Source organism: Falco peregrinus, chromosome 5, assembly GCF_023634155.1.
Source record: "Falco peregrinus isolate bFalPer1 chromosome 5, bFalPer1.pri, whole genome shotgun sequence".
Taxonomy (NCBI): domain Eukaryota; kingdom Metazoa; phylum Chordata; class Aves; order Falconiformes; family Falconidae; genus Falco; species Falco peregrinus.
The window spans coordinates 87,591,430-87,618,788 of NC_073725.1; the positions used below are offsets into that span (position 1 = coordinate 87,591,430).

Sequence of the window (27,359 nt, forward strand, 5' to 3'; positions counted from 1 at the left end):
AGGTGCTTTAAAGGGGCTGGATATTTATAGATTTGGTATTCAGCATGAAAGCTCTTCAAATGCTGAAAATTATGTTTATTTCGCCAGCCAAATTAAAAAAAGCAACACCAACAAAACTCATACCCCATCATTTCCAGTGAAATATTTTTGGTGATCCAAAACAGATTCAAGTCTAGTGACAAAGCATCATCTTGAAGCAGTGGAAATTAAAAGCTTAGAACTCTTTTCTTGCCAAATTCAGCACAGATAAGCATTGTTGACATGTATCTCCAATTTAAAGAATGAACCATTTAACAAAAAAAGTCCTTTTGGCCAAAAAATTATCTACTCAATGAACTCTGAAAACACTGGGCACCCAGTGTGACAGCTGCTTCTAAAAAACATGGCCCAAAAAACTACATTGCATGCATAAATAAAATTGCAGTTGAAAGCCTCAGGCTCTTTCACTTCTTTCTGCTTCAGCATGCCTTTTGGCTGTTCCCCAAAAACATTTAAGACTACTGGAAGCAGAAGAACAGAGGTTGCAGCAGACAGGCAAGCAAGAATATTAGTGGCATCTTACATACAATACTTTTGAGACACTGGAGTAACCATTCCTGAGTTGTCATTTTGTAAGGAACTTGGCTGAGCTACCCTGGGGTCCCAAGCAACTAAGCAAGAAAAACAGGTCCCCACAAAGGTCCCTATAAATATCCATCTGAGTTACAGCCCAGCTAAAAGGAAGATGTGCAAGTAGAAACAAGAAGAATGACCCCGCCAATTCTGTCCTGCCAGTAGGTTCCAGAGCAGAGGTTTGTGCTTACTCTAAAGGAAAGAAATGGTAGAGCTTCAGGTCTTGTCTCCCCACACGACATCTTTTCTTGACTGAGTGACAGTATAGATGAGGAGGGACTCCAAGCTCATTCTTGCACTTGGCCATAGCAGAAACACATTGAAGTGCATGTAATTTTTTCCTTTAATTTGAATGGAAGATATAGTTCCCATTACAGATTTAGCTGAAAGATTTCCAGGCAGGGGAGTAATCCTCAGGGAAGGATTTAAATCGTGATGGACAGAGCCTGAAACAATGTGAAGCGGGCAATGGCTGTGGAACAGATCAGGGCATCAAACAATAGTGAAATGAGACAAATGAACCTTCCCCTTTCCAAACATGACATCTTCCCCCAGTCCCTGTACCTTCTCAGCTGGCCCAGCCACAGGCACAGCTAGGAGGGGTGCAGATCCTGGCAGAAGCAGAGTCAGCAACATGGAGACAAAACAAGCTCCTCATCAGCACATAGCACAGGGTCAAAAATGAATAAATCCATGATTGGATTGAGAGAGCTTACACAAGCTCCCAGTTGTTTTTTTTTTTGACAAGCTAGAGCACAGAAGAGGTAACTTCACATCCAAACAAAAGGGCTATTTCAGCAGGTGGCCTGCAGCACACGGCTGCCACTGCCAACTGCTGCACCTGCTCAGGCAGCCTGCCATTGCTTTAGGAGTAAAGTGTCTGCAGAAGGACAAATGAAGGAAGAAGTGCGTGCATCAGTTCCCCTACTTTCCCACCCCAAGCTGGTTCTCTCTCCTGAGCTGGTCACCCACCTTGGTGGCTGTAACATACTCCTAGCTTTGGTGAGACCAGGTGCAAAAAGGTTCTCCACCTAAGCACCCTATCAAGACAACACCTTGAACTCTTGCTTCTGCTGACAGTTCCTTTAATGCTGCTCTATTTCCAGACATCTTTCTTCAAAAGGTGATTCAGCTTTTCCTTTCTTGGGCATTCTTATCATGTCGTGTGCCTGCTGGGCTGTCTTCAGCTCTTGTGAACACAGCCAGGCTTTTCTTTTTTTTCTTGACAGCAGCAAGGGGGGTGCTGAATGCTAAGCAGTCTCCTCTGAGAATTCCCTCGCTAGGGCCTTCTGATGATGGGCCAGAGATGTGTTACTTGTATGACTTGATTAACTTGTTAACTGAGATGTCTTCTTAAGCAAAACCTTGTAGAAGCAATAGGCACTCAGAACAACATAAGCCAGAAACAGAATCGTTAATCTGAGAGCTGTACCCAAGTATGAATTTCAAGAGGGTCCTTCATTAAGGAAGCCCCTTAGGAAATGCAACTGCTTCTGAAACAAACATGAAGAGGCCATAGAAAAGGTAACTCAGCCACACCAGCAGCGTCATAGCTCCTCTGAACTGCCAGAGAAATATCTCTTATTTGATAGACATTTTGTGAAATGTCCATGTAATTTTTCCCATACATTTGCTCTCAGCGTTCAGTCCTTACAACTATATCCTGGAAGGAGGCACAGAGGAACACCTTGTTCCCTTGATTTCATCTTGGTTCTGCCTAGCTGATGGCTATAGCTCCTTCAAATTTGCCTCACTGGTTTTGCCAAAAGCATTGCCTCCTGATGTAACATGCTAGTATAGGTCTTACTTTTCTGCAAGTCAGACATGAAATGATCCAAGCGATGTTCTGTGGTTTGCAAAGTAGCCTAAATTATCTCTTCTTCCCAAACCGTGCACCTTAACAGCCATCCAAACCTCTTTTAACAGGATTTCTGCATTCAGGCCTGGCTATACTGAGACTGATGGTTAGGAAGGTGGCAGTGTTTTGGTTGCTGTACTCAGACTGTCAGTAATTCGAATTAAATTGGACTTTGGTTAGGTGGGTAATTCATCATTTGCAGTGTGACAACAATACCTGTAATTACTGCTCTTATTGTTGCGGCTGAAATTCATGTGCAATAAAGGGATCGTAATATCATGCCAAACCTCACAGTTAATTTAGGTTCCATCTCCTTTCATTTATTCTGTAATAAGCTAATTAGTTCACATAATTTGCCATTGAACATGCCTTTGTAACAAATATATACATGAATTAGCCTATTACACAACAAATGAGGGGAATCAAAACATGAATCATTTGCAGGATTACATAAGGAATTATTATCCTTTCAACTAGATGCAGCCATCATCTTTATTCCTTCAAGATTTTTTTATTTGCACTACGTTGGTTCTCCTGTCCAATGCCTCTGACTTACTCTGCTTGGAAGGTCAACAATGCATTTCACTGTTTGGTATGCCCTACTGCCAGCTCTACTTGCAAGTAAGGATCACTACCATGAGGTTAAATGTCTTCCAGCTTGGCTGCTTAAATCCAAATTCCAGCAGCTGAAAGAACTTGGCCGTACTGCCAGCCTCCTGGTGCACCCTTCGCAGGGATGTTTTGGCGTAGAGATCTTCAGATTTCCCTGTTGAAGTCTGCTTTTGGTTTTGTTTGTTTGCAGTCCGCACAGTATTAAACTGTGCCCTTGGAAACTCTTGGGTATGACTTGCAGTCACTGCACTTGGAAGCTTCCTTCCGAATCTCACCTGTGGGGCTCATTTCACCAACCTCCCTTCTGACAGGTCTTAAACCATGCCAGATTTCCAACTCATTTGGGATAAATCATGAGGGATGCTCTATCCAGCTGAGTGTTAAGATTGCCATTATGCAAACTGGAGGCTTGCCAGACCTTGAGGTTCAGTCCACCATTATAACTCTTGAAAAGTACCACATATTCATTAATCCCCAGAAGGGATCAGGACAATTGGACTTGTCTCATCCAGAATAAAGCAGTGTGCTTTCTGCCCAGTAATTCAATACTGACTCACAGGGAAGCTCCTGAGTGACTAAAACCATCAGTTCTACTTTCTGCACTACTTACTTTAAGTCTCATCTAACTGCTGACCTGGTGGTACACAGCTTCAACTATTAAATGTAATGAGATCACAACTCAATAGCTTTATTTGTTAAATGTTCTCTGCTTACAGCAATTGTTTTGATTTAGCACCCCACCTCTTTCAGTAATTATTTACTCTTTCCATATCAAAGGTAAGCAAGCACCTTACTCCCAGCTGCTGCTGCTTTACCTGGAGTTACATTGTTTTCAGTTTCTAAAAGTGAGTCCTTCTAAAAGGAATAAAGATGTAAGAAGAGGTTTTGGCTAGAAATACTCTTTAGCATTTGGATGGCCAAAGCAGCACTAAAACCAATCATAAACCTCCTGGCAGCTGCCAAAATGATCTATGGATACAATATCCAACTTTGCCAGACACTCTGCTCTGCGCAAAGGAATCTGTTGAAACCTCTGCTGCGGCTGGTGTGTTCTTCCTGGGTTAAAACTGTACATTTTCAGGCTGAGAAAATGAAATACCAACACGAAATGAAAACTTTCAGCCTGCAAAAAGGCTCTGGAAGTAAAACCTCTCGAGAAGCACCCGCTCATTTTCAGTGCACTAGCACAAGCACTCTGCAATGCATTGCCCTCTGCCCTTTCTCTGGCAAGAACATTGCTGCCCCGTGGTGGGAGCCAGACAGGACCTCCTGGGCACATCCATCAAGCTCTGTCAAAGGACTATGCAACAGCAGAAAAAGGAGAATGCAAGTGCATCCGGAGGTCTATCTACTGTTCTTGCTCTGATTTCCTTCTTTCCTTTACTCAACACTCACTACCAGTCACAAATATTCAGTTACTATGGCAGCTCCTCTCTTGACATACTAATTCCAGGAAAGAACCAAAGCATTTTAAAAAACACAGCCTAGTAGAAACTTGGGATCTGTCTGAACCCTTCTGGATTTGGTTTTAAGCCTCTGACACCAGCAGCAGTGTGATTCGAGGTATGCTACTGCGACAACACAAGAGCAGACAAGATGCCCAGAGCAAGCAGTCGCCTCTTTACAACTCCCAGATGAAAATCTGAAGTTATTAAGTTCCTATTATAATAGGAAACTAGAAGCAAATTCATAAATGGAATCGAGAGCTCTGAATAGGTAATTATTCATCATTAACAAAACTAAAAGGAGAATTTTCTTCTCTTTCAGGAATAGATTTCACCTACACGTCAGGAGGACAAAATAAAACAGGGCATCTAGCCAAAAGCAGAAAGAAATTTGTATTAAAAACAAAGTGCAAATTAAAAATGGAAAACAGTACATGGATAATTTAACGTAGGCTAGCCCTAAGTGACCATAGCCTTTGGACTGTGTAGATCAGTTATCCAGCGTTCTAGAACTACAAATGCTTTGAAAGCACTTCAGTTGGTGGAGTGTTTTTGTCACCTGTAAAGGCTCCTCCAGTCTGAGCTAGAAGCACTTTGGTCTCTAGCGAAAACCTGTATAGGTGTGGATCAAGACGGACTCAAATTCCATGTGAGTAGTCTCTTTGCAGGTATTCTAGCTGGAACAGACTTCTTCCTCCCTCCAGCCCACCATACTACCCAGTATAACCCTGTAACTCTAGAATCAAGCCCAAACCAAGCCATCGAGCTAGCTGCTGCATTTTAGAGTGATACTAAGTCTAGCTTAAGGACTTCATCAACACTTTCCATTTCCCGATTCCACAGCAATAAAGATCCTAACTCTCAAAAATCCCTGGGATTTATCCAGGTCTGATTTGCAGTGCTAGACCTTGCCATACTTTTGTCTGCCTCAAGAAGTCTTTTCCCCCCTCTTCCAAAATGCACTGAAAAAATGGCTGTTCTCTCCAGATGCTCTCTTGCAACATTTGTGCGGCTTATTGTCTGATTAATTTACTCATTGTGTCTTTAATTGCAGTTTCACACAGGTGCAAGCGAATTCCTTTCTCCTCTGACACATCTACCAAAATCTTTCCAAACAAAAGATGACAAAACAAAAAGAAACAGAAAAATCTTTATGAGAATCTTACCTGAAAAATAGCTATCCAGGCATATCCAATATTATCAAAATTGATAGCTCCGTTGTGTGGGTTTACATCCCCTGCCATGCATACATTGTAATACTGGTTCCAGTTTATGCAGGCATTCCTGCTGCTGAAGTCAGGGTTGTATAAACTTGGGGTGTAGGAGTCCATGCTCAAGGTGCACTCCACCTTGTACTCCTTCCTGTTTGGGATGTTGGAGCATTTCTGCATGCCGTTCTCACGATGCGATGAGCAGATGAACGGGTTCTCCTCCGCTTCATCTGTTCGGTAGTACGGATGCAGGAAGGTAAGGTTGTATGTCCTGGAGGAGGAAAAAAAGAGAAGGATGAGAATAAATGATACATCCCTTGTTTCAGCAGCAGCTAAAAAGCACTGGTTTCTGTTTCTGGTTTGGGTGTGTTATTTCTCCTTTGCCCTTCAGCCCCATCAGACTGGGGACAGCAAGCCCCTACCTCTGTCTGCAAAGCTTTTTGCATCCTGAAAGGCACCAGTGATCTTTCAGTTAAAGATCAGCCTGAGTTTTTTTCCAAGTGAACAAGGCAGCTGAAAGTTGAAATGAGAGGGTATAAAGAGAAAAATCCCAGCAGGCCAGGTGCGTCCCAAAAATCTAGGGAACTTCTTTCTATCTAAGGATTCTAAGATAGCCCTTCTCATGCTCAGAACATGCTTCAGAAAAGCTGATGGCAAAGCAGCTTTCCAATAAATTTGCCCCTCAGCATGACTCTGTGATGAGTGAGCTGAACTAACAAGGAGAGATCCAGCCACAGGCTACCTCAAATTCCTTCTGTACTTACATAAGAAAAACTAAGAGCTCACATTAATGGGAACTGTATGCTTACTGCATATCTGATTTAATTGGCCTGGATAAAGTTTATGGCTCTGTTACAGCTAAGATAAGCAAGTGCTCTAATTGCAGCATAGCAGGGATGTGCCTTTTCCCAAGCTATGCTCTGGGGCAGATCAGCGAGCAAACTGAGCCTGGGACTTTTCATGCTGTTTGATTAGTATTAGTGAGACCCACTGACACGCTGCTGAAGCACTATTCAAAATGAGAAGGTGCAAAGTCCTAGAGCCGACCTTATCTGCTGTGTTCAGAGCTGCAGGGATCTAAGATGCGATATAATCAGTCAGGAGATAAGGGAAAAGACAATACACAATTATACGACCAAGTGAGATATGGGTAGAAGATAAGCAGGTAATTCTCCAAGCCAGGACAGCTGTATTTCTATCTGTTTCTGAACGTATCCAACATTTGGCTCTAATGAGTACCAAACTAGTGTTATTCCATACAATTGCTTGAAATTGCTCCCCGAAACCCTTGAGTCAAGCAGGAGTCACTCAGCTATTGCACTTTGAGAGAACAATTGCTGCAGGGCAGAGCTGAGGGGAAATTAACCCTGAACAGCTTTCCCAGGGAATTTGGTTCTCCTCCATCAATGAATTACTTGAGATGGGTGTTGAGGGTTCATCCAGCTTCAGGAATAGGCAAGAGTATTTCATCAGAGGAATTGGGCATTGTTCACTGGTAATTAAATGTATTCACCAGCTATTCCCCTCCCATTGCACAGTGTACCCACACTTCTAGACAAAACTGCAATATCTTCTTCCCGGTTTCTATGCCTTAGATTCAAGAGGCAAGAAAAACCTGAAAAATGTTTTTCCTCCCAGACTGCCTAAAAGCCTTGTCCTTCCCCTCCCACGAATTGGTTTCAGTTGGAGGAAATTTCCATATGAAACAAGCTGAAGAAAAGGCTGAGTGTCACCCTAGCACAGTGTTTGCTAGTAGATCAGATACTACAACCTGCAGAGTTTGTCACGCAGAGGGGGGTACTGCAAAGGCTTGCAAAGGCTTAAAACACACCAAGGCACGGGGATGAGTCTGGGAGTGCTAGATTTTGGCAGAGACAGCTGGGGAACTTGAGAGAAGAAACAGAGGGAGGAGGAGAAGAGACATCTGAGCAGTGACTTCTAACTCACAAGCGGGAGGCAGCTCTGTTTTGGGCTCAGTGAGTATGCAGAGAGGGGCTTAGTTCAGATGCAAAGATGCTCTGCACCCTCAAATGTGCTGGGGACCTCACCACACCTGGGACATCTCTGCTTACAGCCATAGGGCCTGCCTGAGCCTGCTCACCCACAGAGGTTCTGGGAGGGCTCTGCACCTCGACACACAATGCAGTCCAGGGCAGAACCATGCCAGCCTCACCAGGCCCAGGAAGGACATTTGCCTCTGAAACCTCCAGGCTGGAGAGTCTATAGGTGCATGTCCCACTAGCCTCCTCCCAAGGAACTCAGCAGCAGGTACTCAGGAGCTCTGAAGTCTTTCAAATAGGACATCGGGATCAATGGTGGTGACGACAGGGGTCTAACAACCCCAGAGTAAGCCTGGACTATGCTGTGCACTGCCTGATACACAAGGCAGTATGGCCACAGGACTCTGGCGTACGCCCAGCTTTGCCAGGGCTGACTTCGCCACTCTTGAAACCAGGATTTTGTGGGTTACAGTCAAAGAACTACTCTGAGTCCCTAAGGTGGTGGCAGGAGAGGTCTCATTTGGTACCGTCTAATCAGAGCACCTGGACCTCCAGCTCAGGCTCAACAGATCTTTGCAGTTCTCAAATCCCCAGTGTGACAAGTCATGCAAATGTGAAACTTTGTTTGGGCAGCTCAGTGCCCAGCCCCGGTCCTTGCAGTACAGACAGCCACAGAGGTGAGTCTCAGACAGTAACCTGCAACCCTGAAACTACACACTGAACACTCAGCCCCTGCAGCAACGCTGTGTGATCTCAGGAACATCCCTTGCTCTTTCTCATTTCCCTTAAAACAATGCTGACCAAGGCTCCCTGATCTGGATGTGCCACTCCGCTGACATACTCTTTTAAACTACAACTGATCTTCCAGGAAAACCTGCTCTAGAGCCAGGTGAAACTACCTCAGCAAAAACTTATTTCCTTCACCACCCTGGAAACAACACAACACCAGCAGCAGAAACCTCCTGATCACAAACACCTTTTGGCAGCAGGCAGGACAGGAAGGCTCAGCGCACCACAGCTTGTGGGCCAGTGTAATTAGGATTCTACCCAGAGCAAAGCCGGACTTGCAGAGGGAGATGGACCATCTGGAGGGATGACTGTGTAATTAGCAGCTATGGCTGCACAAGCTCCTTTCCTGGGAGCAGTTTCATGTTTAGATGCAGACACACACATGCCTGTGCCAAGAATGCTGACCATGGAAGAAGTGCTCAGACTGAATGGCTGATGCACCAGCATGATGCTCCACTCCGACCTCATGCCCAAGCTCCCCTGTGAGCTGCCTCTCCCACCATGGCACAATATACACAACGTTCAATGCCACACGTGACTCCACATCTGTCTGCCCTCCCAGCTGCAGGACTCTGGCACATATTCATTATTCCAGATTAATCATCTTTATTTCAGCCCCCAGAGCTGATCTCTGATTTCCAGATACACCCACCCCAGCTAGGCAGGCTGGACAGGGACCCAGCTAGCCAGAGTGCAGTATGCCCACAGTTCTGCTGGAGCCCATGCACCCAGTTTCATTGGAGAGTAGAAATGCAACCAGGCTGCAGGAACCTACAGGACCAACCTCCCCCTCACGCAATGGTTCTCTGTTCATGACATACTGCAACTAGAAGGGCTCTTGACAAGCCACATACACAGATTTGAGAGGCTGCATGTTTCCCCATGAGTCACTGTTTAGGAAGCCTTGGGCTGAAGAAGAAATACTGCCTGCAGACACAGTGCCCTGGGCTGTGATCTAATAAGCTGCGTAGAGAAGATCCGGGCACAGTCTGGAGAACCAAAAGAACGACACACTTTGGTGGCTGTGGGAGGAAAATAAAACCAGGAAAACAAAGCACAGCTTGACTGCAAAGAGTGGATGAAGGTTGATTTATTTTTGCTGCTGCCTAACTGATCTTATCCTCCCTTTTTTCTGCCTTGCTCATTTTTGCAGTTGCCCCCAAAAATAATTTACAAACTAAAAGTCCTCCCTGTGACAGGCCAAAATCAGTCACATGGGGCCACTTTCTGCACAGCCCTTTTCAAACCCTTCCTTCTTCCATGTCTGCCCTAGGTGCAGCGTAACCACGAGCACCTGGCTGGCTGGGAGGGACCCACACATGCATGATGCTCTGCCACCACCAAGTACAGTTGGGAAGGGACACACCAAGTGGCAGCAAGCACTGCTAATTTAAGACCTTCTCTTTGTTCCTCTGCTTAAAGACCTTTCTGGTAAAACCAAAAAGGGAAAAGAAGGAAGGAGAGCAAGGATGAAAAATGAAATTGTTGCAGAATGAGGGAATCCCCAGTATCCACAAAATAAATCAATTTGCTCTGCCAAGACCATCTACCTCCACGTGAAGGCCGATTGGACTTTCTTGTTACTTGCCAACAGGTATAGTCCAAATAACTTATTGATGGTAATGAATCCACAAATCATGAGACCTTTGTGCTCTGGGGCAAAGACATGAGAAACTAAGCCCTGGAAGGAATCTTGTTATCACATTAGAAAGGATTATCACCCTTTTCTTAGCCAGCTGCCCAGTGCACATCTTTCTCTGGGCTTGCAGCAGCTTTACAATGTATTTTCCTTTCCCTGTCCCTTGGCATGTTCATGTGCAGGAAGAACAACAGTGGGGCAGGAAAGTCCATTGTCTCCCTTGTCAAAGGAGGCCGAACAATTATTCTCTGCTCCATCTTCCCCCACGCTCAGTCCTGCCAGCCCAACCATCCCATGCAGGGCATCATCCACAGCCACTGGAGTACGGTGTGTGTGTGCTGAACACAATCCTGCTACAGCTGTATGAGGAGCAGAGGAGGAAAGGGAAAAGGTGGAAGAAACTCAGCACCAAGCAGGATCCATTCCCTCCAAGAAGAGGCTGCTCTCTGGAGGAAATCCTGCTGACAACCCAACGTTGCAGCACAGAGTGATGCCAGGAGGAGCAATTAAACAGAACTCAGAAGTACCTTTCAGACAAACTCAGAGCTGTCTGCCTTGGCTGTCTGCACCTTCTCGCAGCTCTACAAAAGCCAAGGAGCCAAAGGCAGTACAATGCCAAGCAGGTACGGAGTTAATTAAGACTGAAGTACTCACATTATAACTGTCCTGCAGCATTAGATAAATACACAGCATTTCACATCTCTCCTGCTTCTAACCCACTGAGTTCCTCGAAAGGCTCCATGAGGGGGGAAATCGTACTCTGCGTAACAACACACAAGTAAGGAGCAGCCCCAGCAGCAAGAACCCAGACAAGCTGGGGGTGACCAGTTCCTTTATTTATGGTGATAGCAGCTTATGATGGCAGGAGGGAGCCAGAAGGGCTTCGTGGGGCATACACATCCTGGAGATCTTACAGATAAGCTGCTGGCTTTGCTTGCTATTCTCATGCATGCATACCAAGCCTTCCTCACAGACCAGACCATGCAAAAAGCCCTTGAGAAATTCCCCTTCCAGCTCCCACTGCCAGGGATCTCCTGCACTTGCTCACAGAGCCGTGGAGACCAACCTGGCGCTGCTGTCCCCCAGTGCTGTGCAATGCCAGGGGAAGCAAAGAGGTGTCTGAGCCACCAGGGCCCTCTGGAGCACCGCTCTGGGCTCCAGTGCTGGCTGGGCAGGGACAGCTTCTCACATGCCCTGAACAGCAGTGACCCACTCCAGTTTATTGTTTGCCAACCTGCTACTGCAACAGCCCAGCAACTGCCTGTAATTCTTTCAAAGTCACCTCTCAAAGAGAGTCCTTAATAAAACAACCTCCTTCCAGCATGATACTGCATTGCAACAGTGCAATTTTCAAAGGGAGAGAGAAAGCAGGTATTTTCAGTGCACCTCAAAGAAGTCCCCACATTTCTATCAGAATGTACTATATTTAAAAATAGTTTCCTTACTTGAAGCGGCCAACTTTCAAGGGGGATTTAAAAGATTTCAACAGGAAGAGGAATGATGGCAAAATCAAAGTCAACTCTTCCATCTGATGCCTGCTGTAAAGTTGAATGGCCCAGAAAGCTGCTGGCAGTGAGTGTGCAAAGAAGCATGCAGCAGATAAAATATATTTGAATCACCAGTCTCTGAGCAAGCTTACACTTCCTTTTCTCCAGAAAAGCTTTGGGGTTATGACCCTTCCTTGCCTGGCACCCTGGATTGTGTTCAGATGCTCACCCTCACTTTCAAGCAGTTCTATTCCCATCTGGGAAGGTTTGACACCCCCACCAAGGTGATCCCCACCAATAACTTGGGTCTTCCCCTTCACAAGGCTGTAAAGAAGATCTGAGCCAGGACCATCACCTGCTCAGCCCCAAGCTGGGTGCACAGCATGCCTGTCCATCCTCCAGCCCCTTGCAGCCTGCCGAAGGGGTGGTAAACACTATTTTAGACTGAAGACACCACCACTGGGACTTAGTAGACAAAACTAAACCACCAGAATCTCACTCCCCCTTTCCTGCAGAATGCTACTCTATTTACTTCTAACCAAACCCAGAGCTTAACATTAGCCCTGCATCCCCTGGGTAAAGGTTTTATTGTTTCTGTTCTCTTTGGCAGCTCTCCCTGGAAGCGAATGGGTGGTCAGGGCTCTCCAGCACCAATGCCAAACAGCAGCTTGGCACAGGGATGGAGTGTATGAGGACACGGTGATGGACCCACTCCAACCCAGTCCCGAGCTTGACTTTGCCTGTAACTCCATACTGTCTGCAGGCAGACCACATCTTGCTGCTGGTCCCCAAGACCTGCCAGCTTGGGCTCAAGGCTGTATATTTTGGTCCCTCTATACAACAGCAGGAAGATGCAACTCTGAAATGCATTCCCTGGTACTGCCACTCCATGCTTTTTCCCCTGATACAACTTGCTGTTGGGTATTAAAGACCACTGCAGGGGTCAACCATATCCCGATGCCTGGCACTATGGATTCAGAAGAACAAATGACAGGAAAGATGGGAATAGCTCCATCTGGATTCACCAAAACTTCCACACCAAACTCCAATCAACCTGGGATAGCTTCTAGCTGGAAATGGAGGGACTGGTCCATTGCAGGCAGGTTTCTCAGGTCTAAAACCAACTCAGCAAAACACAGACCAAGACAGTAGCTTCGGTCTGGGTGATGGTACCAGAGCAACCCACATTTTTTATGCTGATACAATCACCACTAGAGCTGGAATAGCCCAGTCCTGCAACAAAGCTGCCCCACAGGCACGCCAGAAAACTCATTTCTCCCCGTTTCTCTGGAATGCTGTAACTTTGTTCACAATAACCCCAACCACATGGCATCAAGCAACAGGAATCGGGCAGAGGCAATGGATAGCCCACAGCCACCCAAATCCACCACTATCTGCTGCTGGAGGGGACACAAGAACCAACACAGAGCTGCAGTGAAGTGGGAAGGAAAAGATCCCTTCCAAACCTCCTGTCCCTTCAAACAGAGCTCCTGAGGCTTAGCACACAGAGCCCTGACTTTGCCTTCCGTGACCCAGACCAAGACCCCGATAAGAAAATCCTGCGATGCTTTTGATGCTGCTAATGGCCATTACATAACAGTCTGCTTAATATCTGTACTTCGCAAACCTTTCCCCCTGTGGTTAATTTTAAAAGCTCTACTTCGCAGGAAATCACACAGCATTTTAGAAACCTGGTCAACGAGATGAGAGGGACTCACTGAAGATAATTACAGCTCTGCACTCCTTGTGCTCAAAGCACACACTGCCTTCCCCATGCAACCAGGCCACCAAGCACAGCTTTAACACCACTCTTCGGGCTTTTCAGTGACAGCTCAGGAGTTACTCTGAGTGAGAGAGGGCCTTGGTGACCTGCAAATACCTGTCATGGATGCAGGAGAGAGCTTGCAAGGTTGGCACAGCTAGATGCAGGAGCAGAAGTGTACACATGACAGACTCATCGATTTTCTGCTCTTCAGCATCTCTGATGGGATGAGTAAGTATCATCAGAGATGGTCTGCAGTACAGCGAAGGGCTCAGAGAGCTGAAAGCCACAGGACTAATCAGGGAAGCAAGAACAGAACCTGGGGTAGAGCCGAGGGATAATCTCTGCTTGTCTTCCAGACGGAATACAAGTTGTAGACAGCAGATTATTACAAACAGATATAATTACAGGCTCTATCTTCTCTTAGAGAGCTAGAATTGCCCAGATTAGCTGGTCTCAGGCATTTCCTCACCTCGGAGGCACTGACATCTCCAGCAGTCTCTGACAGGAGCCCTTTGGAAGGATTTTCCCAGGCAGACCTCCCTTTTCTGTGGAAGCTTGCAGGCTGCATGTTGTTTTGATCTTTTTGTTGTGCTGACGGGTTTTAAGGTGTGTCCTTACATTGCACCTCTGAAGGGGCAAATGCAGAACAGCCCAAGCTCAGTATCATGCTGAGGGTTTGCTGGGGAGCAGCAAGAGCTGGACTGCCCCGTGACAGGGCATAAGCCAGGAGCCAAGAGTCATCCCAGTGCCAGCAGCACCTGCACAGACAGTCTGAGCACAGCCCAGGTCCAGCAGCAGGGTCCATCCAAAGCCCCAGGCACGGCAAGTCTTATACCAGATCTAGGACCCATCCAGGGAAGTCAGGCAGGAGCCAAAGAAACCAAGAACAAAAAGCTAGAGACAAGCACACCAACAGCACAGCTCAAACCAGAACAGGGTACCCCAGGCTAAGCTTAAATAGAGCTCCTGGGCCATGGGCAGGGTGTGGGTGGCAGTCCCAGGTGAGGCTCCTCAGGGCAGTTAAGGCCTATTAGCACCCTCAGCACCTGGCAAGGATGCTGGTCCCTGCAACAGCCTAGACTGGAAGAAACAAAACTTAATTTTTGTGTCAAAACCAGCAGGTGATCAAATGAGCTGCCCATCCTGGATGCCTGTCCCAGACTGAGAGCAGCGTACAAGTGTCTTTAATGCATTTCACACCAAGCTTCTTATCTTAATATGCCTGCAAAGATTTGTGTATTTCAGCAGTATATCCATGGTGCTGTCTGCACCAGCATGCAGACCACCTCATCAAGCCCCTGCCAGGTGGTGTGGTGTGCTAGGTGACTTCCCAGACCCGTACAGTTTTGGGAACTGGCAATTCTAGGAGAGTTGTAATGTGTTTGTTTGGTTTAAATCCTTACATTCCCAGAATCAGGGATCTCAGTTTCCTCAGACAGAGGTAATCCAAACCACTAATGTCCTTCAGGTACAGAGAGAAAACAAGAAAAAGCCACTCCAAACGTTCAGCAACTTGCTGACAAGTGTTTTTTCTCATACAAAAAGTACCTAGCCAGACTCAGAGCCCTGAAGTCAAGAAACTTGTGAATCAAGATGACAGCCCAGTTAAGAGCTGCCATTGCAGCTGTGCAGCGTGGCCACCTTGTGCTCTCACCCACAGTGCTGCTGGATCCAGCCCTGGCTGCATCCTGGCTGGACACCAACCCTGCTGACCGCCGGGCTTTCTCTGGCAGGGGAGAGAGAGAAAAAGGCAGAAAAAGTGGAGGAGATTTTTTTGCTGTACTTACATTGCAAAATTCCTGTCTAGGAAACACCTGTTTCTCAGCAGCCCTGCCCAGAGCTGCACACCGACAATCCCAAAGATGAAGAAGACAAAGAAGCACAAGAGGAGGACGTTGCCTAACATAGGCAGAGTATCTAACAGCAGGGTGACGAGTATTCGCATACCTGTAGGGAGAAGGAGAAAACAGGTCAGAGGAGTCCTTTGAGGGGGAAAGCAGGAAGGCTGTACCATTCCCAGCTTGGTTGTGCAGCCAGTGCATCCTGGGCAGAGGAATTGGGATGTTTACGTTTTCCCCTAGGCCTTAAGGCTGAAAAGGAAGGTAGAGAGTGCAAAAGGCTTAGCAGCAAGTGGGAACAAACAGTGTACGTATCTCCAGAGGGTGGACTTAAGGATGGGATTTTCGGATGTTTTCAATAACGCAGTACTCAACAACACACAAACATGGGCAAAGCTGTGAGACAGTCTTTCCTGGAGAAACACCTCCACAAACCATCAGCCTCTTAAGAAATTGTCAAAATATATATCTATAAACATATTGAACATCTCTCATGAATCATACAAATTGTTCCCCTAAACAATACATAGCCTCGCGTAGGATGATAGCTGTGGCTGCTCTCTGAGCATCCTCCCTGGACACCTCCTCTTCCACAGAGGACTCCTCTCCTTGCTGGCTACAGGACTGCCAAACAGGGAAGGCAAGGGAAAATTTGACTTTTTTGAGGGGGAAAGCACTGTGCAAATGTTTCTTTCTTGTTGAGGAATGAGTCAACCTTGCAGAGCCTCAGCTAACACTTGAATTCCCATTCAGCACGTTCCCAGCATCGCTGCCTAGGGGAGAGTGGGCAAGGAGGCAAGGACTGGGCTGGCACCTGAGGGCTGCCCTGTCTCTGTCTCACACATCAGGGCACCTTTAAACTCAAGGATAAAACAAGAATAAAAGGTGAATAATGACTTGCAGCTCAGTAGTTCAATAGAGGTTAAATGAACCTCTGAGACACTGACCAGCCATCATTTCAACATCTGATAACTGATGAGGGGAGAATTAATGAAAAGCGGAAGAGGCAAAGGCAAATACTAAATTATAGCAAAGAACAAAGCCAGCAACCAAGCCTTGGGGTGCCGGCACTCAGCAGAGAGCAGGGCTCCAGTTTATGGCATGGTGGAAATCAAAGTGGTTGCTGGGTAAGGCGAAATTGCCACCTTTGGAGGCATTTTATCCCACGAAAATTCTGATCTACAAACACTTTTTCCTGCCTGCCTGCATGGAGTCTTTTCCCTGTTCATTTCCCCTAGCAGGATGCTGCTCTCCACCACTCATCCCATTTGAACAGAGCCACGTTTACACTGACACTGTCTCTCTTCCCCCACCAATTTCTACACTGGCTTCTTCCCTCAGCCGGCTCCCAAGTCATACCTGATGCCTCTCCTGCTAATTCAGTGATGATGCTGGGCTGCAGCCTGGCATCTGTAGACCCCAGAGATGGGTGCTGGGAGGAGCAGGGTCTCCAGGAGAGAAGTGCCCATCTGACCTGGCACCTCCCAGGCTGCGGCAGGCAATGCTGAGCCCCATCGTGCCGCTACACCCTCCTCCTCATGTCGCTCTGCCAGCGGAAATGCAACCCAGCCAAGCAGGGCTGAAGCTGACATTACCTTGTCAGCATGGCATGAGTGGATAAACTACCCTGGCCAAGAAGTCTGCACTAATAAATAATTAGGTGTGAGTAATAACCTCTGCATCGCAGGGCAAGAGCCTTTCAAGGTCTCCATGCCCAGCTGCGTCTTGGCTCCGGCACGGCTCCCTGCTGCTGGCGCCGGCAGTGGGTGCCTCTCCAGAAGAGCCGAGATCCTGGCGCCCAGCCCCATGCCAGCCCTGCCGGCTGCTCTCCAAACCCCATCCCGGTGCCGCCCTGGCGCCAATGCCACCCTGCGGGGAAGGGACACGGCACCGGCAGCCAGGCTGTGGCAGCAAGCACCACGGGTGGTGTGGGATGGCAGCCAGCATCCCTGCCATCTCCTGTAACCGCAATGCCGGTGCCAGCCACAGGGACAGCACCAGCCTCTGCTCCAAGTGCAGAGGGAAACCCAGAGCAGGAGGCAAACAGTGGGTTGATTTTGTCATGCTTGTTCCCAACATGTGCTGTCACAGTAAGCCCCCCAGGAGCACATCCCACAGCACTGCCCTTCAGACTCGCCTTGCAAATCTATTTTGGAAAAACAGAAAAGGCTCACTTAATTCCCACTGGAAAGATGATGCTGGGCTTTTCGCACACCACCCCCCCACCCCCAATATCCTCACTCTTTTTTTTTTTTCCAAAAATGGTTAAAATTTATCTCTCTGTGCCAGACAACTTTTTTCCGCTCAGCTACTTTTGGTATTTTGGGTTGTTTAGTGGCACCATTCTCGAGATTGAATCCATCTGTTTGCTATCCGCTAAGGGTGCTCTGGGCTCTCAGCAGAATGTCAAGTGTGCCATGGGAAAAGAGCACGAGCATCGGTTAGGCTGAAATGAGGATCAGCATTTCTTTTCGTTCCCATTCCATGTGATGCCTGGTTTAAACAACATAGTAGAAAAATAAAAATAAAGCAGTGAAATGGATTTGAAAAAAGTGACCACTACTACAAAAAAGCCCCTTACTGCATCTCCTGCCAAACATACAAATTGCAGGAATTACATTTTTCCAGTCATTTTCAAAAAATAATTTCTAATAGAGATGATGTTTTTATTGGCTACGGTTCTCCTTTCTTTTCTTAACAAATAAAATAAAAATGAAATAATCTTGCGGGTGAATTTATTGTGCCTGGAAGCGAAGAGCTAATAGCACTGGCTGGAACCCAGGAAAATGCCCAGGCATCACAGGGATAAATTGCCAGGCTATTTCTCATAGATTCTTGCTTCCCCTGTGCTGTGACTGAACACCAGGCTCATCTCTTCTGACCTAGCTGTAATTTGTATCTGCTCGACATCCTTTTGTGACTGCCACTGAGCCAAAAAACCCGGCTCCTGCCAGCGGTGCGGTGGCCAGGGGGGTGTTGCTGATCTGGTGCTGGGGATGGTACGGATGGGGCTGAGCGACCTGCAGCTGCACCGCTGGCTGGGGCAAGGTGGATGTCCGAGGTCAGCCCCAGGCTAAGCTGTAGCATGCCCATGGATCAAAGACTAGAAATGTAACTCTGTTATTACTGGGAACTGCAAAAATACAACAAAATAGAGGGCTGTCACTATCCATTCTCTGCACACCCTGGATTATATCAGTAAAAGTACAGAAGTTAAAAGTGTATGGAGTTAGTGTCTCATAAACAAGTAAAGGCTGTGATTATCTGCCCTCCAGGAACAGAGATATTTCTAAGAATACTAATCCTGCCCTGGCACTTGTTCAAGACACGGGCAGTGTTGTAAGATCAGCCTAGCTGCTCATCAAGCTGGGCAACTCAACTCCGAACATGGATTGAGCTCTTTGGATCTAATCTCACATACTATTAACAAAAAATTGAATATTTTCTATTGCCTGTCTTTTGAAAAAAAAAAAAAAAAAAGATCCAAATGGCAAGTGTAGCAGAAGACAGCCTAAAAGGCTTACTTCAAAGCTTCAATATCAGACTCCTAAGGGAAAGAAACACAAGCTGGACCTAGATCAAAATTTCACCTAGACTTGGAGGCATTTGGATCCCTGGGCCTCGGTTTAATAGGCATGTAAATCCTCAAATTCCCATGGCTTCTGCTCTCAGCCCAGCTGAGTCCCAGCCTGAGACTCCCACTATTTCAAGGGAGAGCTACAAAGGGCTTTGTGGATTTAAATAACTTCTGAGCCTGGTTCTCACCCCAGCCTGAAGCCTCAGCAGAGCTCTGAGCTGAGCACGTGCCAGCGTCCCTCTGCTCCTCCCCATCCCAGCGAGGCCATGCAGCCACCATGCTCAAAATCCTGGAGGAAAACTTTCTGTTGTGCTTTCCGGCTGCTCCAATACCCTGGTAACAAAACCTCATTAGGAAAACAAAGCCCCGGTGGGTTTCATTGTCCCTTTTAGCCTCTCATTTCTTTTTGCCTTGTTTTTAACTTCTAATGATGTCACTGTTGAATGTAGAGATTTATTATTATTTTTAAAAGAAAAATCCTGAAGAATTTGAGCTCAGAGAGAAACTTCAAAGACTCCTGTGCGTAAATATCCATCTGTTCTGTTCCTTTGCATGTTCATCTGAGGTACTGGAACCAAAGCCCTTCTGGAGGAGTTTGTTTTGCTGTGCCTAGCTGTGCAGACATGATTGGCAATTAATCTAGGCAGGATGTTCAGCGAGGACCAGTGGAACTGTGTCATTTTTTTTACAAGGAACCTCTATGATTTCCATACAATGCTGTTGCATTTTGGATTGAGTGGATTTTGGTTAAAAAAATGATGCAAGCACTATGAAATTAGTACCTTGCAAAAGATTGCTCAGCAGACAGCTGATTCCAGCAGGAAATTATTTCAACTCGTTGGTTCATTTTTCAAATTGGATTTAGAAGACAAGCAGCTGAAGCCACTTGAAAATAGATTTAGGGCCCACTTGAACTTTCTATCATGGATGAACCTAATTTTGTTCTGCATGACAGCAGACCCTCTGTGGTATTTTACCAGCAACAGAGGCTGCTGCACTTCTAATCCTGAACACAAAGAAATGGAAAGACCTTAAATAGCTGAGAGGGGAAAATGAACCCATCCAGAGCAAGAAGATCTTTCTTATAACTGACCTTTCCCCTTTCTTTATAGGGACTTCATTATTTACTTTACACTAGGAGCAGAGAGTTACTTGCCTCAAAGAACTCATGAAAATGGAAAACAGCCACAAAAATTCCACCCCCCAGGTATAAAATCTACTTGCCCTTTACTAACACTGAAAATCATAATACATGATCTCTGAATTACCATTCAAAATCAAAAGAAATGAATTTGCTCTCAGCAGCAGGAGAGTAGGCTACTGCTGCAAGGTTTAGCAGACAACGCTAGCTGAAGTAGCTGTAACCCCCTGGTTTTCCCGGGGGGTGAGCCAGGAGAGCCCCAGCTGCAGCTGTGTGGCTGTGGTGCAGCCAAAGGGGTGACTTACTTGGGACCCTGTTAATGGCTCGTAGTGGCCGAAGTACCCGGACGGTTCGGATTGCAGACAAGCTCACGTTGTGTCCGTCCAGAGAATACTCCATCATGCTGCAGGGGAAAGAGGAAAGGCGTCAGGATGTGGGATGCTCGTTGTCTGGGCATGAGGGTGCTGGGGCTGCCTGGGGTTGGGGCTGTTGCTGCCTGCATGTTCTGGGAGTCATCACCCATGTGTTTGCAGCACATGATGTGCATCATGCTGTCAATAGGGGATATAAGGGATATTTCAGCGTCTAAGAGGCTGAAAATACCCACAGGAGCAGCAATGGTGCAGGGGCTGACAGGCAGGTGTGCTCCTGGGCTAATGGGCTGCAGGCACAACTAACACACCAGAAAGCAGGACTTGGCATGACAAGGAGCTCCAAAGTTGGGGCCACAGAAACTGGGGCAGAGGGGAAGCCCTTGACCATCTGCTCAGCTTCCGCAGCTCTGTTGCTCTCCTTTTCCATGAGCTTATCACACTCTGGCTGGCAGCGCATCCACGGCATTCCCAGGGAGATTACTGCATAGCTCCATGCAGCTCCAAGTCAATAAGATGTTTCTGATATTACACCCCCTACTAGCACCCCAGCGTATTTTCACACCAGCTTATCTCTCCCCCTATGACAAAAATGTGAATAATCAAGCCTACAAATGATGTTGAAGTAGTTTGGTTTCCATTTTACTATTAAGAATAGGGAACATTTTCTTTTTCATGCTCCATCTCCATTTCACATAAACATTTCTCTCCCAGGCTGGGAAGGATGTTAAGTCAGTTTTCTTGCTCTTTTATAGCAATGAGTGGCAAATGTGTGTAGTGTTGCTTTTTTAATGGGGTTATGGCTAGTTAGCATGGCTGTAATTACAATTTATGAGTTTGACTACAGGGAAGCACTTGTAAATATGTCACAAATCTCTCACCACGCCTGTTCAAATAACATAACAGCATCAAAAGCAACCCTGCGAGTAAGCTGTTGGATCCCATGGAGAAAGAGCTTTTGTTTTGCTTTGTTTTTTTAAAATAAACAAACAGATATCGAAGGAGGAAGGCAGATACGAGCTGAACTGCTGCAACCATGCACTTCAGAAGCCTCAGTGGAAAGAGAGATCTTGCAGCTGAAGCATCCTGCAGCCGGGATGGACCAAAATTGCTACGTGCCATCAAGAAGCGACAGCCGAATGGACTGAAGCAACAGCTGAATGGATTTCAGGCAACAGCACAGGGAGGTTTGGTTTCGGGCCAGCCTTGCTCAGGCACATAATTGCCTGTGTGCCCATGCTCTGCTCTGCTGGAGCCTTGCACTCCGTATTTGATGCCTGCCCTGCTCTACAAAGTTTAATTGGGAATATCTAGATGTTCTGATGTTTGCTTCTCTTTCGTCTTTGTCCTGAAGCTGTTCGGTGTAAGCCTGTGATATCATTGGCATTGCACTGAGGTGACTTTGTCCTGTTAGCCTTAATTTGCCATGCAGAGGCCAAGGTGATTTTGAGTTGGTTTTGGTGATAACCTTCCAGAGATTTTTTTTCTTTTTTTTTTTCTTTCCCTGAAGTAGTTAGTGAGTCTTTATAAATCAAAACCACCTTAAAGCTTGTACGTAGGAGCTGAGCCGGACATGATGAATAGCTTTAAAACTCAACACGGCACAAAAACAGGTTTTAAATCTAACATGTGTTCACTAAGCAGCCAGAGCAGAGCAGTGGGAAGCAGCCCAGAGCCGCACGAAGGACCACCCAGCGCGAAAGCCATCGGAAATGCCCGTTCACACCTGCAATGAGGGGCCTGGAGCCAGCCCCAGGTGTCTGCTCTAAACAGACCTTGCAGGAATAGACAAAGCATTGTTTAAAGTCCCTGAAGTGAATAGTGCTGAAGCCTGAATCTGCTTGCTGGCGTGGTCCCAATACAACACACTTGCAATTTATCGGGTGGCTGAGTAAGTGAATTTTAGTGTAACTGATACAGTTTTTGAACTACTAATAGCATGTAAAAGGAGTATGAAATGCCCCAGTGGGAGCTGGTTTTGTACTCCAGAGAGCTCATGCAACTATTAGCATATTAAAGGGCCAACTCCAGGGGCCACACTTTTACTTGGCCCTTGGAGTTTCAATGGGGCTGATAAAAGATGAATAATTCAGGATTTGACCTAGAAAACAGACTTTCTGAACCTGATAATTTGGAATTCTGTGATACTCCATCTAGGATTTGAAAGTAAGTCTCAGGGGGATCTGCACTGCCCACCGAAGCCAACATGAAACACTTGATGGATTCCAGATTAGACCTTCTCCAAGTAGTGAAAACATTTGAAACCTTCATGAAAAAGTCAAAGGTGCCTTTGTCAAAGCCAGGCTTAGGGTGTTGTTCTCATATCACACTTGTAAACCAAGAATACCCTGGAATGCCCAACAGAAACTTGCTGGAGCTGGAAATTTTGGTTATGCAGGGACTGGAGGTCTGGGTGGACTGGCATTTGGTAGGTGATTCTCTACAGCCTCTGGGTACTAAAAAGAAGGAGGCACAAGCCTTTGCAATGTCTTCTGCCATGAACGGTTTCCAGTCCTTCAGCTGTCAAGTTAAAGATGTCCAAAGCATATCATATGAGCCTGCAGAGTCTACAGGGACTTGAGGCACAAGGAACGTCTCTGGTTTCAGATCCTGTGGACAACATTTTTGATGCTCAAGAAATGCTCTCAACCTGGCTGCTGGACAGATTGAAAAGTTGTAAGCTCCATTCAGTCTGAAATTTTCCTGGGTACATTTCTCAGGCAAGGAAAACATTAAAGGCCTTTCAGTGCTAGAGCAAACTTCAGACACAATCTGTTGCTAGAGGCAGAAGATATGTTTATTTTGTAGTTTCCCGGCTTACCCTCCGCTTTCTTTGGTGTACTTGCTAATAAGCCAAATCAGCTTATTTGAGGAGACCGAATGGGACAAACAAAGCAGGCAGCACTGCCTATCACTTGCTTCCCTTCTTATCAGAAAAAGCCTCAGAATAACTTCAACACATCCACCCACTTGCTAGAAAAAGCAACTCTTATTCCAGTCGTGTGCTCCCTGCTAAAACCACCTCCAGTTTTTGGAGCAGACACTGGATCTGGTGGTAGTGGGAGAGGTGAAGAACCCCAGCCCATCACACAGCTCCTCCTTGCCTTCCACCAGTGTTAGTGGCCAGCACAGCCTCTCTTCTGAGAGATGGGCAATAACGCCACAGGTATGCCCTGTGAATCATCTGGAGATGGCCCAGGATCAGCCAGAGAAAGGGCTGTTCCTCTTCTCATCTTCAGCCTGAGTAACGCCAGACTGGCAGCAGGGCTTCCCATCGAGGTCTCCTGGTGCTTCTGCTGTTTTCATTCTTCTCAAACACATTCCAGCCACAGAGGGTGGGGAAATACACTGGAAAACTACCCATCGACTCACCAGCCACCTTCCCCCTTGTCCCAGGTGCTAGTGAATAAAGATCCTGGTGCCAAACCTGGCTCCGCGGTATGAGCAGAGGGCTCAGCCTTTCTGCCCACAGGTGCTATTTTATCCTCCCACTTTGCTGGGATGATCTGGTCGATGATGTGGGGAATCTCTGCATGCCCATCAGGAGAGCTCATCCTGCAGGTTCAGCATGGGGAAACACTGTTGGCACGCTGGTTACAGATGGCAGATTTCTGATCCCAAGTTCCCCCTGCAACCACAGCCTTGTTCTTCTCCTGCTACTTCTGGCTTAAATGCTGCAGCGCTTTGGAAAGAAAAATAATTAACTGCTCCTTTTGTTGTCCCTGCTGTTCTTTCTTGGGCTGTAACTGCACATGGGTTCAAAGGAAGCTCTGCTCAGGAGACCTCATGTTTTATTCAAACCAGTAAGGCCATTCCTAATTGTATTCAAGACAAATAACATGGAGCAAAACAAAACTCCATTAGTGCAGTGAAGATTGTACATCACTAATGTAAGGGTAAAAATGCCCCAACATATTACAGGAATGTTCTAATTAACCCCAGGCTGGTCATTATAAACTCAGGAATTCAGAAATAAGGCAGAGCTCTGTAATTAAAGCAGCCTGTCCCTTTCTAGGGTATACTAAGCAGGTAAGAGAGCCTGGCATTTCTAAAATCCATGTATTTATAGAAGAAAGTTTTAGACTTGCCAAGCTTTTAGTCCACTCAGTTTTCCCCTATGGGTGTGAGGGAACTGGTGTCAAAAGCACCCAGATCTTCCTTATATCTGTTTATTAACACATCCTGCACAAGCAAGAAGCTGTAGGAGACGGTGTTAAAATGTAACTAAGAGAAGTTTATAGGAGGCATTTGCATGCACTTGTAATTTGGGTCAACTTTTGGCTAGCTTCTTCCACTGGGATTTCAAACTTCTGAACCAATTTTTGGGCTAGGTTCTCCTTGTTTGGCCAGTTTCTGTCTCTCTGCCTCAGTAATGGTGTCACATAGCAGGAGTGGGGCTGAGCTGCTATATTTTACCGCCTGTTCTGGAGACAGCAGTCTTAATCGTGATCACTGGAACATTCTGGCCATCACAAGGACTAGATCAGTGTGTGCTTGATTTGACAGAGATGACACTGGCGAAAAGATTGCCATGGAAAAGCAGATGGCTTTTGCCCTGACATGCATACCCCACCCCATCATCTGGTGTGGTTGCCAGAGGCGACACCAAATGAGCCTTATGAGACTTTGCCTTGGCTTGAGCCTGGCAGCTCTCACAAGATGCTATGAATACTGGCCAGGACAACCTAGAGATTTGGCTCTCTGGGGACTTCTTGCCTTCACTGCAAAGAACAAATTTATGAGGTTTTGTTACTGACCCCGCCATCACGATGAAGAAGTCCAGGCGATTCCACGTATCTCCAAGGTAACACTTCTGCCCGAAGATCCCCAGAGCCACCATCTTGATGACCATCTCCACCGCAAAGAAAGCGAAAATGAAGTCGTCAAATGCCTGGAGACCAGTAAAAGATTATTACAGTCAGTTCTGCTGTGCTCTCTTATCAGGGAAAGGGAAAGCAGAGACGCGAGCACTCCCTCCGCAGCGGTACTCTGTACACCCTGGCAGCTGCTGCAAGGCAAAGCCCTGGTACCAAAGTGCCACCTACTGAACTCAGAAATCAAACCTGCCATACCTGATGGGTGACGGCAACCCCTGAGCATAGCTCCTGGGTCAGCCCACTGCCTGGGAACCATTAGCAGCTTCTGTTAATCTACCGGCAAAGATAAAAGACGTGGCTGTTGTACAGGTTGGGTGTTTTTCTTGGCATTTAAAGCCTATGCATCCAACAGCAACTTGTGGTTGGGTCCATGAGGTCTCAGCAACTTGCAGTGGAAGCTGTGTCTGCAGACTGGGCAGCTCATACCTCCTAGAAAGAATTTGTCCCATCTAATAGGGAGATGTAATTCACCTCTGATGCCTTCAGGACTCCCAAAGGGATCAAGGTTCCTACCCATGGACCCAGACACAGCTGGGAGTGAACGGGCACATCAAGCAGAGGCTGAAGCAGTAACTATAAAGGCAGCTCTGCTGCATGCAAGGAATGGTTGGAGTGGTTCCTTGTGGTGCAGAGGCTCAGGGCATCCCTCTGGCAAGCCTGTGTGCCCAGCACAGGAGTCTCTTGATGAAGGCCAAAATTTTGGGGTTTAGATTACTGCGAGAACAAGAGAAAATAAAGGTGTGTAATTGAATCCATTGGTGCCCTATAGAACATGCCTCAGCCTTTACTTAAAGAATGATTTCTGTAGGGTAGTGGGGAGTTGGACAGCTGTGATTTCTCCAGTCTTCCTGGAGACTATAGGTACCTGAATGAAATGTGTATGCACTTGAAAATACCATGAAATAGACTCTATTGCAGATATTCTTCTACATGTTGCCTGTAAACTTGAACATCGGGAGATACAGATTGCTCGTAAATCATGTGCAGAGGCTTTGTTGTTTTGAATGACAGAATTGGTAAAGCACAGGAACTTCTCGATCTACAGACATGACTGCTGCTGTCCAAACCACTCTCTTAATGACTATACTGTTTGCTATTGTGTCTCTGACACTTCCATTTTTAGGTCTGAGTGGATTAATGGTAAAATTAACAAAGCATCCACATGGAAGCCAAGTTCCCACTGCGCATCCATGTACCTCTGCGTGGCTGTGTGTGAGCATCATCTTCTCTGGCTGTTGGCTTTATCAACCAACCTTTCCCTTGTTAAACTACACAGAAGTTTTGCTCCATTATTTCAGTTCATTTAATATCTGGCATCTGAACACCTCCAGAAAGAAGTTCAGGTTTTCTACCTCATGTTCTGGCTTTCATTCCCTGCTGCAAGCTGTGACAGGGTAAGGGATAATGATGGCTTTACTTGCAACCCTTTCCTGCCTGCAAATGCATCAGGATAACACTTCAGGTTTTGCAAATATACTCAATACGTTGTCATCATTCAGCCTGTATTAGAAACAGATTTGGTGCCTGGGCTCCTTGCAGGCTGTTATGTGTATCTATTCTGGGGAGAACAGACCATGCAAATCGTGTGATTGCAACCTGATTAAATTATGAATAAAAGGAAGCGAATAATAAGCATTCAATAATGTCACCTCCTTGTCCAGGCAGGATTCACTTTGTCTGCCTGGACATTTTGGCAGGGATTGGCATCCCCCAAAGCCCCACGTGGGCGTATACATGCAGAAAACCAGCAGGCATGGGGAGTGAAACCTTTCAGGAGAGATCGGACACCCTCTGATGGGCTCTCTGGGGCAGCTTAGCCCACAGCTCCCTGCAGTGTGACATTTTCTGGTGAAGGAGATGGACTATCCACCTCTGGGTCCTGCTCCACTCCAACCCTGAGCCTGACCCTCTGAGGCGATCCCTATGCTGCATGCAGCTGGTGGCAACATTTTCTCCAAAACTGATCTCGTTCTGTGACAAACCTCTAGTGCCTTCTCAGCTCAACTGGTTTACTTGGCTCTGCATTTAAGAGATCCTCTTCTAAGACTGAAAGAGGGTTTGATGGTAAACTCTACTATTGCTGGCATTTGCAGGCAGTTCTGGAACAACCTTTGCAAGAGGCAGGAGAAGCTGGTTG

The 27,359-nt window shown here is 46.6% G+C and overlaps 1 protein-coding gene across 1 annotated transcript in view; it reads right to left on the reverse strand.

The window, feature by feature from the left end:
- The window catches only part of CACNA1H (calcium voltage-gated channel subunit alpha1 H), a 253,864-nt gene that overhangs the window by 98,407 nt on the left and 128,098 nt on the right, over positions 1 to 27,359 (reverse strand). Inside the window, 4 exon segments of the mRNA XM_055806425.1 lie at positions 5,694 to 6,009; positions 15,206 to 15,365; positions 20,280 to 20,377; positions 25,103 to 25,236. Coding sequence (XP_055662400.1) covers positions 5,694 to 6,009; positions 15,206 to 15,365; positions 20,280 to 20,377; positions 25,103 to 25,236 — 708 coding nt within the window.